This window comes from Rhagoletis pomonella, unplaced genomic scaffold, assembly GCF_013731165.1.
Source record: "Rhagoletis pomonella isolate Grant_MI unplaced genomic scaffold, Rhpom_1.0 Rhpom_scaffold_00003, whole genome shotgun sequence".
Taxonomy (NCBI): domain Eukaryota; kingdom Metazoa; phylum Arthropoda; class Insecta; order Diptera; family Tephritidae; genus Rhagoletis; species Rhagoletis pomonella.
In genome coordinates this window covers 19,921,207-19,933,688 of record NW_023458557.1, presented here as the reverse complement: position 1 = coordinate 19,933,688, position 12,482 = coordinate 19,921,207, and the positions used below count along the sequence as shown (strand labels likewise).

The following is a 12,482-nucleotide window of genomic DNA, read 5'->3' as shown; positions in this document are numbered from 1 at the left end:
GCTCGTACTTAACGAGTGCTCATTTGCAAACAGCCTCGCGTGTTGCTCGTGAGTTGCGCTAACTCAGAGCAAACTAACGAGCGAGCGAGGGGCTAAAATGAGGTAAATCCGAACCCTGGTTTAAACCTTCAGAAAGTTACAAAAAAAACATTTTCTATTTTTATTTATTATATAATTTAAAAAAAAATTCTTCACCTTGTACACCAAACAAATTTCTTTAAACCATCTTGCGAGGCAGTTTGTTGATCTTATCTTATTACCGAAATCACCAACCTTAACGTAGTGATAAGCCCTCTTGCGCCAGCCGCCGGTTGGTGTTGAGCTTGAATGGCCAGAGGAAGTTAGAGGCTTTCTTGAAGTGGGATCCAACTGTGAATATTTCGTGCGCCAAATAATCAACGCACTGAATATCGTGTGCTTTGCGCAATTTGCGTTCGATCACAAAGTAGTCAGAGATTCAGACACGTTTATGGTTGTGCTTGACAATTCCACGTTTGTAGATCAATTCACGAACTGATTTCAGATTTGGATAACCCCATGTGATATAGGGTTCGGCAATGCGTAGCATATTAATGGTTCAATTTGATGAACCAACTGTGATTAATGTGGCGAAAACGGAACAACAGTATAGCCCTGTATGCAGCTCTCTCTCAAGAAGACGGTCAAGCAAAAATTGCCATTATTTCGTGTGTGTGTCCAAGGAATTTTGACATTTTTGATACTTCACAGCCTGTTGCCTCACTCTTTCCTCAAGAAATAATGAAACGGGCATATATTTCTGTTGCAAACCTGGGTTGCCTTGTGCTCTTTTTTTACAAGAAAACTTTAGAAAACCGTAGTAGAAATCGTAGCAAATTTCTTAAGAACTGCGTACGGCCTTAAGGAAATTTGACTCAAGAAAATTTCTTAGCCATTTCTTATACGTCATTTTATATGGCGTTTTTGCTTTTCTTGAGAGCTGCATACAGGCCTTAAAACTTTACGCACTTTTGGTGCAACTTTGTTGATACCGCTGATACAGATCACAAAAGCCAATTTGTCTTCTGCAGGCACGTAAAATGGGCCGCGTTTCTTTGCCAGACGGATCAACTTATTCTCACGGCGTCCATCACGGAGATATTTTGCTTGATATTTCTCAGCATGCACCAAGTTTGCGGAGTGCAATCACAGCAGATCGCTTTAGTTTACGCTTGATCAGGGTAGCACGTTCGCTGACCTGCTTCTTGCTGAACTTCAGCTACACCTCGGGAACAGCAGGCAGCTTCCTGGAAGGTTGTTTGCCCTTTGCTTCGGGTTTCTTACCGGCCGTGGTGGCAGTCATCTTAACTTGTAACTTAGCACGTTGAGAAGATGAAACAAATTTGGCCAATTTGGATCACATCTTAAATAACGCCACTCGATTTATAACATTTCTATTAAGCAAAATTTCATTTAATTAAATACTTTTTTAATACATAAGATATGCTGCAACCAGGCACTTACTTTCCCAAATTCCATCTTGCTTATCGGCATAATTTTCCAAATGTGCCTGCGCTGCTACTTCATACTAATAACTTCATTTTCAAACTGCGCATTCTTTCTTGCCTCAACATATCATAAAAATACATAAAATTTACATTAAACAATAGAAATCGCAAAAATTAGCAAATAAAATACTCCCTTAATTTTGTTTTGTTGTAAAATTTCTGAGAAATGAGAATTCACCACGATGCAAAACAGAAAGCACAAGGACCAGGGATGTAATTTTAACCTAATATTCAGTGGCAATGCGCAGAGCGATCCGAGTAGCAAAATTAATTGGTATCAAATATAACATTAAACGGTGGTTATAATACACTTTTTAATATTATTAATCAGAGTACATACATTATATGGTATTTCTTTCAAAAAGTAATGCACTATATGCATATTTTTTTTTGATGTTTCTTAAGTTTCTTTCATAGGTGCTGAAAAACAACCATGCGTGTAAGAAATTTCGTGTACCTAAAATTTCACCTCTGGAAACTTTATTCCCATAATGGCCCCGTCAGAATGGGTACTTTGCGCACGTTCCGCTCAAGGATGAAACTGACATTTGAGTAGACTGTGTGTGTTTGCATAGAGAGCGTCAGATTGGTAACCCTTGCGTCGACGGACCCAACTAGAGTTGGCCAACACCCAACTTTTGACGCACGAAAGTCCGTCACTGCTGACAGTTGTATAACCCTGCGTTTACACAAGGCAAGACAATTGAGAATATGTATTAATTGTCACATTGTTTCAGTAGAGTAGACGTCCAGACAATAAAATGTCTTCGAAAAGTCAAAGATAGTGACGAAGACATGAAGAGAGGTGTGAATATATTAGTAAAAAAGTGTTATTTTTTGATATTGTTACTGCAAAATTGACTTGTGTAAACCTCCATAAGGAACAGCTGATTTTTGTTTGCAGACGCAACACCCTCATTGTGGCGTATCTCTAGGTTACGTACGCCACTTCCTTCGCATACTTTTCTGTTATTGACGTACAAGTACCCATTCTGACGGGCCTATAAAGGACTTCACCACAGTTTTTTTAACTGGATATACTGAGTAGATACAAAATGCTTTACAAAATTAAATGGACGGTATTTAAATAGGGACGTGTCTTTTTAAAAATACATCGATACTTGGATGGGCTTTAGATTGGTAACCCCGGAGTACAGCATTAAGGAAAATATGGGAGGTAGAGGGGGTCTAATATTTCTTTGTATGAAGATTCAAAGCGCGCAACCTTATACTTTTTAAGCAATTTGTTATTAAGATTTGTAATTTTAACCAACTTGTATGGCACTATTTTACAATATATAATGCATTTTCCACTAAATTTACAGGTTATTTACACTCAATATATGCGCAGTTAGAGTGTGCACGTTCAAACAAATAAATACTTTTAGTATATTACAGGTTTTTTTATCAAAAATTGATTGTTGTTTAATTTTATGAGAGTATATGCAGAATATGTGCAAATGGCAGCAGGACTGTGTTGCCATATCTAAAAATAAAGAGTGGAAAGCAAGAAAGGTGCGGTTGGCTTTCCTTTATGCCCGTAACCGTAACCAAAATAGACATCACTTGGGCGGCAGCCCCAGGTTTACCACACAGAAAGGGAATTCTAGTTACCTCATCCTTTCCCAAGGTTATATCACTGGAGCGGTAGCCCCAGCTATGTCACACAGAAAGGAGAATTCTACGTAGTAAGGGTTATAATCCCTAAGCACGGCCGAAGGCCGTCTACGCAGAAAGGTGTTCTATGCAAAAGGCGTTCGGCCCCCTTTCTTTGGCAACACAGAAAGGAGAATTCTACGTTGTGAGGGTTATAATCCCTAAGCGCGGCCGAACGCCGCCTACGCAGAAAGGAATTCTACGCTAAAATACTGTGGACGCAAGGAAAATTTATTATTTATGTTATGTTTTTGTTCCACAGAGTTTTGGTACCCCTTTTAATGGGTACCACTGTGGATTGTACCGTTAGTTTTATTCAAAGTAACGTTTCTTTTTCTGCTTTGGTATTATATTCTTTTCCAAACGTTAATTCGCCGTTGTTTGTGAGCTCTGGGTTTTGTATATTATTATTTATTTTAAACTAAAATTACTGACGATCAAGCAGGTATGTTTTTAAATTTTTAAGTGCTTATATTTATACATCTAGTAAATATTTATCGTATTATTTAAAGATATCGATACGCCCTCCACTAGCAGTGGTGTTCATCCACGAAATGCGACTGTACTGTGCGTCGCTGAAGTACGCGGAATGTGGAGCCTTCTAAAGGTATCAAAGACTTTTGATACGCGTGAAAAAATGTACCGCTTTCGCAGGAGCACAGGGTCTAATTTTGACCAGAAGATTATGCCGTACGCATAAAATCCCAATGACGGTTTCACCATGGGGTAACAACACGGTCGGCAGCTTTCGATGCCGCAAAGGGAGCTGCCGTTCAAGATCGGGCGTTTCTAGGGCCACTGGTACGTGGTTTGAAAATGCCCAGCTTCCAATACCAGAAATTGTTTACCTAATGTACGCTTACGCTTCGCACTGGAACCAGGCTGAAGTCCGAAAAGAAAGTATTACCGAGGGAACCGTTTTATCTAGCGCCACCATCTGCGATTGGTACTACTGTCGTGAGGCAGTTGTTTTGTATCAAGTCGATCAGCAGGAGGTGTTAGGCAAAATTGGGGCCCCGGTAAAATTGTTCAGATCGACGAGAGCAAGTTCGGGAAGCGAAAATACCACAAAGGTACCAAAAATTTATTTAAAAACACATATTCTTTAATTTATATTTTGATTTAGGCAGGAGAGTGGAAGGCCATTGGGTCTTAGGGATGGTTGAGGACGGCAGCGACGATCTGAGGTTGGAAGTCTGCCCAGAAAATGTCCGGTCTGCTGAGGTGCTCATACCCCTCATTCAAAAACATGTGGCCGAGGGTACAATTATTTGTACCGATTTTTGGAAGGCGTACGATTGCCTAGCGAACCACGGGTATGAGCACAGAAAAGTAAACCACAGCGATCCGGATAACCCCTTTGTGGCAGACGACGGCGCGCATACGCAAAGGATCGAATCACAATGGCGTGTAATTTAAAGGTTTTTTTTAACAGAGACAACTATAATAATCCTCATAATTTTGCGGATAAAATTATAGATTATCTGTGGCGCAAAACAATTGCTCGTAAGCATGAGGACCCTTCCCTCAAACTTATTGACGCAATAAAATATACATATAAGCCTTAAAAATGTGTTTCAGTATTTTATGGGGGAATATGACCCCAATCCCCCTACTATTTATTTTTATCTGAACAAAAGAACCTTATCGTATTTTCCTTTTAATCGTATTTTCTTTTGGTCTTGCTTTCCACTCTTGGTTTTTGTAGATATGGCAACACAGTCCTGCTGGCATTTGCACATATTCTGCATGTACACTCATAAAATTAAACAACAACAATCAATTTTTGATAAAAAAGTTGTAATATACTTAAAGTATTTATTTGTTTGAACGTGCACCCTCTTACTGCGCATATATTGAGTGTAAATAACGTGTAAATTTAGTGGAAAGTGCATTATATATTGTGAAATATTCCCATAAAAGTTGGTGAAAATTACAAACATTAATAACAAATTAATTAAAAACCATAAGGTTCCGCGCTTTAAAACTTTATATATACCCCTTTAGAACCCCCTGTAACCACCTATTTTCCTTAGAAGCGTTCCTTATCTCCCAGAAATAGTCAGAAGAAGTCCGAAGTAGTCAGATTTAGTCCAAAAAGCGTTCCTTAACTCGGAAATGACAGCTAAAATGAGAGAGCAACACCCAGTGAGAGTGACTCTCATCAGTCCGAAGTAGTCAGATTTAATCAGAAGAATTTTTTCTGGCAAAATCCTGAAAAGTGTCAAACTCAACTAAATTTAATTTAACGGAAATTAAAGAATATGCAAAAAGTAGTGAATGTTGCCCTATGGACGGACAACTTCTGAGATACTTCGCCGACCTAAACGGGGTTAGAGCAGATAGACGATTCGACATTCTGCACAATGAACGACGACGCACCCACCAGGATTATGGGTAACTGCAGTAGCTCGCCAGACATCACAATAGTCAGCGCTGGTCTGATAAACAGCATAACGTGGCGACCTATGCTGACGTTAGCATCAGACCATCTACCCATAGTCATCTCGATTGATAAACCAACCGACTTTGCCTCCGCCAAACACCGGACCTATAACAACTTTTCCAAAGCTGATTGGAAAGGTTACGCGGAGTTTACTGAAAACACCTTCGCAGCGCTCCCCACACCAACCGACGTCCACCTCGGTGAACGTAAGTTCCGCAGGGCTATCACTGCTGCTGCAGCTCGCTTCATACCGGCAGGATGCATATCGGACCCACGTCCAAACTTCCCTGCCGAAGCGGCTGTTCTAGCTGATGAGCGGGATAGCCTTCGTCAGGCCGATCCCGGAGATCCCCGCATCAGGGATCTCAACGCGGAGATTCGGCAACTTGTAAACGTACATAAGCGGAAGAAGTGGGGAGCACCTGAAGACTTGTAATTTCACCTCTGGTGTGAGCAAGCTTTGGTCAACCGTGAGGTCATTGTCTAATCCGACGAAGCACGACGACAGAGTCGAAATTTCCTTCGACGACCATGCTTCGTCGGACCCGGAGCGATGCGCGAGCTATTTTAGCCGGCAGTTCATACTGCATCCTCCGGTAGACAAAGCCAAGCGTCGAGTGACCAGAAGGCTGCACAAACTGCCAACAAATTGTGCCCCCCTTGCTTTCACTTGCGGTGAAGTTCAGGTGGCCATCGGGAAGGCGAAAGCCTCCAAAGCTTGGGTCCCGACGGAATATGCATGCTGATGCTGAAAAATTTGGGTCCTGCGGGGGTAGCGTTCCTAACGGAGGTCCTCAACCTGTCAATGGCCACTCTCATCATCCCAGACATCTGGAAGGTGGGGAGAGTGGTCCCACTGCTCAAACCGGGGAAACCCGCCAACAAAGGAGATTCGTATCGTCCGATTACACTCCTTTCCCCGGTAGCGAAGACACTCGAGGCCTTGCTACTCCCGTACTTCACAAACCACCTGATCCCAGCGAAGCATCAGCATGGTTTCCGTAAAGTGCACAGTACAACAACAGCACTTAACGCCATAAACACTCAGATAACTCGTGGCCTTAACCGCAACCGTCCCTGTGAGAGAACGATTCTAGTAGCGTTGGACTTGTCAAAGGCGTTTGACACCGTCTGCCATTCCACGCTGCTAGAAGATATAGAGGCCTCCTCTCTCCCACAGAGGCTCAAACGGTGGTCGGCAAATTATCTGAGTGGTCGACATTCGTCGGTAACATTTAGAGACAAAACGAGTAAGCAGCGAAAAATAAAACAGGGGGTTCCTCAGGGTGGTGTCCTTTCCCCGCTACTGTTTAACTTTTATATTTCAAAGCTCCCTCAACCACCAGAGGGAGTCTCGATTGGCTCCTATGCCGACGACTGCTCGATCATGGCGACTGGGAATGGAATTGATGACCTGTGTTTGAAAGTAAACGGCTATCTCTCCGAACTTTCTCGCTTCTTCACCGCAAAGTGTCTAGCCCTCTCCCCTACGAAATCCTCCGCGACCCTGTTCACAACCTGGACGAAGGAGGTCAGGCTACCGCTGGGGATTCACGTCGATGACACACCAATTCCGACGGTGAATAACCCCAAAATACTCGGAGTAACATTCGACAGCCTGCTCTCCTTCTCTGCGCACTCAACCGCTATTGTCAATAAAGTACAGAGCCACAACAAGGTTCTCAAGTCGCTAGCCGGCAGTACTTGGGGCAAAGACAAAGAAACGTTGCTGGCAACATACAAGGCAATAGGCCGGCTGGTTTTGAACTACGCAGCGCCAGTGTGGTCGCCAGGGACTAGTAGGACGCAGTGGACGATGCTACAGACGGCACAAAATACGGCACTTAGGACAGCGACGGGATGCCTCCTGATGTCGCCAGAACACCATTTGCACGGCGAGGCGCAAATGCTCCCAGTTAAGGAGCACAACATAATGCTCTGCAAGCAGTTCCTGATCGGGAGCCACAGAAGTGGCCACCCAAACAGACAGCTGCTTGCAGAGGAGCCCTCGCCTAGGCACGTCAGGAGGCATCTATATGAACTGACGGACGAAGTCCAGAGGTTCATTAAGCAACCTCTGGACCCGACAGCGTACAGACAGGCCCTGAACGGCATTCACAGGGACTCAGTCTCGAGTTATGTAGACTCTAGACCTGTGAATGCCGTCCTAGGCATACCACCCCCGGACATTGACGAGACAGAGCTTCATCTACCTCGGGAGACACGCACTACACTCGCTCAACTTCGCTCCGGCTACTGCAGCAGGTTAAACTCCTACTTGAGTAGGCTGAATGAGGATGTGCCGAACGAATGTCCGGCATGCGGAGAGACCCCACATGACTCGAACCATCTCTTCGCATGCCCGGAAAACCCGACAACCCTAACGGCCCTGTCCCTGTGGACAGATCCCACAGAAGCTGCACGCTTCCTAGGGTTGCCGTTAGTGGAACTTGACGACAACGACTGAGATACCAACCGATCTGGGCGGGGTTGTTGTAGCCGCTACAACAACAACAACAACAACAATATGCAAAAAGTGAGAATAATCTAAAAAGTAAAAAAAGTGAATTGAAATAGGAAGGAGGCAAAAAATAATTGATATAGTAAGTGTTTATTGTGCTTGTGCTTGTGTGAATGTGTTTTGTACATACATTTCCATTCATATTTGACGTTAACTTTGTTGTTGCCATTCTTTGGACTAAAAATTTGGTTTTTTGCGTTCCTTTACTTTTCCTGTTATTCTCTTTTAGTGAGCGCATTTTGCTTACGCTCTGGCATTTTGACACTTTTCAGATTTTAGTCCAAAAAGATAAGGAATGAACGCATAAATTAAGTACAAACAAGTAATTTCGCCTTGTAAAGTCTCTCAGTAAATTAAGTTGAAAGTACGTAGTTTATCTTAAACCAACAACCAAATCACGAACAAATCAGTGTCGGATCTAATTTTATCGATAATAATCGAAAAAGTATGGTCCCATAACTGATATCAAGAATGATAGAATATAAGATTGCGCCGTCCTGGGCGTTGACATTTGTGTACCACAAGTAAACAAAGAATAGAGCGAAAAGGAGAACGAGTTGAAACTGCCAAAACAGTTCACTTTACAGTGAAAAACGTGTGTTAATTTTGCTAAATACGAAAATATTGCATTTTTCACCTAATCTATTAGAGAACAGTGAACATTTTACTGCACTCCATTGCTTCGCAATTGAGGCTGCTTCAGCAAACGTTTTAGTGTACTACATTGCTTTGCAATTAAGGCATCTCTGTGGGACTGATTAGTTAACTTGGTTGTTGTTGTTGTAGCAGCATACAAATTCCCCAGACTTTTTGGGGAGTGTTGCTGGAGTGACAGTCCTTGGGCAGATATAAATCTGGCTCGTTCCGGTTACGTAGACCCGACTGTCGTTGGTAATGGAGGCTACGTGGAGCAGAAACAAAATCATTGTAGGGAAATGCTGTTAATATAATAATAAAGAAACATTTCGGGAACGGCTTTGCCGTGCCCTATGAACAGAAAGCGCAGCGATTCGTCCCAGTGCTACACTTGCATCTACGCTTTTGCATCTAGACGGCTGTCGCAATTTAACACACGGCACTTCATTGTGTTAGTTTTTACGCAGTCTCCAACTCAAAAATCGCTCAAAAATTGCAATTAACACAAGTTAAACTGATTTTTCACTTATAATTCAAATTTCTTCTTCGCTGATTTGTAAACAACGGTTTATTTACAAGTTACCACAACTGTCAAAATCGGCAAAACCAAAGTAGCGGTACCACTGACGGCGCCACCTTTGTTCGCTGCACCGTGAACTGATATGTCATTGTGTTTGGACGTATTTGTTTTTAATAATCGCGCGTGGTAGTTTGTAAAATATTTCCAGAAGCTTTCTCTTTTGATCACTCATCTAAAATCTAAAAAATTACCACAAACCACTTAGAATATAAAAATATACGCAATTACTCACATTCGCGATATCTTTTGGTTAAATAAACAATAACACAGGGTGGCTACAAAGCTGTCAAGACAAATAAAGAATCGCGTGTATGAACGCACTTAATTTAGTGAGGTATTTTAAACGAAACTAAGTATTTTATGTTGGTAATGTGAACATAGTTTTGATTCCGTAATCGGGGATTACCATTCTAAAATTTTTCCGACACTTTTCCATCGACCATGCCTACATCGAGTGAAATTGTTAGATGTATCGAAAAAACCACCGATATTTTCGATGCATCGACGTTTTTTCGACATCCCTACTTCACCTCTAATTCCTACAAGTAACTGCAATGTATTCAGTGAAATTGGTACTGTATTTGCTTTTAGATTTAATTTGCAGTGGTTGTGCTTTCAGGCCACTAGTAATAATGCATGGCATTTTATCAGGAGCTGAAAAAATGGTGTTTTTGGTACAGGAAATCGAAAAGGTAAACCGGTACTTTAACAAACAGCAAATCTTTTGCATATATCGCTTTCACAAAGTGTGTTTATACCGGTGCACGGACTTACCACTTCATTGGTAGTTCTGCCTTGGGTCTACCTACATTATTTAAATGTACCATTTTTACGGCATAAATGCAGTTGGGCTCCAAATCTCAAATTAAGAATAAATATATTGGAATTGATAGAGATGATTGAGCTGAGTATAACAGTATACTTCTTTTTTTGGGAAAACAACAACAATAATTATCAAAGGTTAAAGTTCAAAATAAGCATTTTTTGAAATCAATCTCATTAAAAGGAAATTTGATTCCCTTTAATTTGGTATACGTACTTTATATACATGCTGTATAGTTCTTACAAAAATTGAATTAATGTAAAATAATTATAAAAAAGCTTACAAACCCTAAGTGCGGCCGACGCCGCCTACGCAGAAAGGTGTTCTCTGCAAAAGGTGTTCAGTGCCTCTTCTTCGCAACACAGAAAGATAATTCTACGTTGTGAGGGTTATAATCCCTAAGTGCGGCCGCAGGCCGCCTATGCAGAAAGGTGTTCAGTGCCTTGTCTTCGCAACACAGAAAGATAATTCTACGTTGTGAGTGTTATAATCCCTAAGTGCGGCCGAAGGCCGACTACGCAGAAAGGTGTGTTCTCTGCCAAAGGTGTTCAGTGCCTTTTCTTCGCAAAACAGAAGGAGAATTCTACTTTGTAAGGGTTATAATCCCTAAGTGCGGCCGAAGGCCGCCTACGCATAAAGGTGTTCTCTGCAAAAGGCGTTTTTTTTTAATAATTATTTAACATTAATTCAATTTTTGTAAGAACTATCCAACATATATGTATATAGAGTATAGAGTGTAAGAACTATCCAACATATATATAGAGTACGTATCCAAATCAAAGGGAATCAAATTTCCTATTAAATGAGATCAAAATTTTCAAGATCCATCCATTCGTTTTTAAGAAATATTGATCTCAAAAATTGCTTATTTTGAACTTTAACCTTTGATAATTTTTGTTGTTGTTGTCTGCCCAAAAAAAGAAGTATACTGTTATACTGAGCTCAATCATCTATATCGATTCCAATTTTTTTTTTTTTTTTTTTGAGATTTGTAGACCAACTGCATTTGTCCCTTAAAACGTCTTCGGTTATTGTTTTATGCGAACAAAATCATTTATTCACCTTCATTTGATATATTTCGTTAATAAAACAGAGTAAACAAACTTTGCGCCTGCCAAAATTATTATAACCTCAAATCGCTGGTATTGCCACTTTATTTCACATTTCGTTTGCGCTATTACACTCAGTTTACACTACACACTTTTTTACTTTCGCCTAAATAAAATATTCTAACCAAAATATAAAAGCAAATTTCGCTATACCATGGCAGCGCTACTTTTATGGTTTACAGTTATTTATCGAAGCATTGATTTTGAAGGAAAAAACAGTATACCAGTAGAAAAGGTTTTTGTTGTTGTGGCTGTTAATTTGGTCCCCATAAAGGACTTGAGGGTTGCCAGCAACTGTTTTGCCGCTTTCAGGGTGCTGTTCAGCAAAATAATGTGGTGAAAAATTTTAATATCGGATATGTGGCGAGAGAAATATTGTTATGCGCTTTATAAGTAAACATGAACGCTATAAAATAGGGGTATTCTCCAAATCTTGCAAAGCCATTGCACGTAGCACGGATTGCACGGATTGCATAAATTGCAAACACACAACAAGAAAATTCATGGGAAACAACATTTCCTATCGCTGCAAAATATGCAACGTCGAAACCCATGTATATATTTTGCAAAATAGCATAGCAAGATAATAGCGACCCTGTGCTAGTTGTTTTGTTGTTGGAATTGCTACATATTTCTCTCATTCCTCTCATCTCGCTCACTTAATTTTTTTTTGCTGTCTCTTGTTATTGTATTTGATACATAATTTCGCTGCTTGCTCCCCATGCATGCTACCTCTTTGCAATGGGGTGTTCTCGTACTCTTCGAAATTTGGAATAGTATTTTTGCATTTCGTGCAATCCGTGCATCGTGCAAGACTTCGAGAATACCCCTAATGTTTTATACTTCAATACAATTAACTAGCGCTATTTTTGCAATTCGAAATGATCTTAAAAATATTTGTAGTGAAATATGTACTTTATGAGTTAAATGGAAACTATCGTATATGTAAAAATATATTCCGATTTACTTCAAATACATGATGTAAAATGTTTTTTTATATGGATTAATTTTAATAATAATATTTAGTACTTTCATCTACATTGCTTTTATTGCAAGTTTTCACGAGTGGTTGCAGTTTTCTGCAATTGTCTCTGGCCGACTATACATGCTAAAGCTAAATAATTTCACAATTTCTACACTATTAAACGTTTATATTTTAATAAAATGTGATCAATTACTTAAGAA

General features: G+C 40.6%; 1 protein-coding gene and 1 pseudogene across 1 annotated transcript in view; one reads left to right on the top strand and one right to left on the bottom strand.

Annotated features, from left to right (window-relative positions):
• Positions 1 to 217: 217 nt before the first annotated feature.
• Positions 218 to 1,335, bottom strand: LOC118736498 (annotated as a pseudogene).
• An 8,489-nt stretch (positions 1,336 to 9,824) lies between these two features.
• Positions 9,825 to 12,482, top strand: part of LOC118735053 — a 95,686-nt gene continuing 93,028 nt past the window's right edge. The window contains exon 1 of the mRNA XM_036464649.1: positions 9,825 to 10,057. Coding sequence (XP_036320542.1) covers positions 9,920 to 10,057 — 138 coding nt within the window. The 5' untranslated portion in view covers positions 9,825 to 9,919. The remainder of the gene's footprint in view (positions 10,058 to 12,482) is intronic.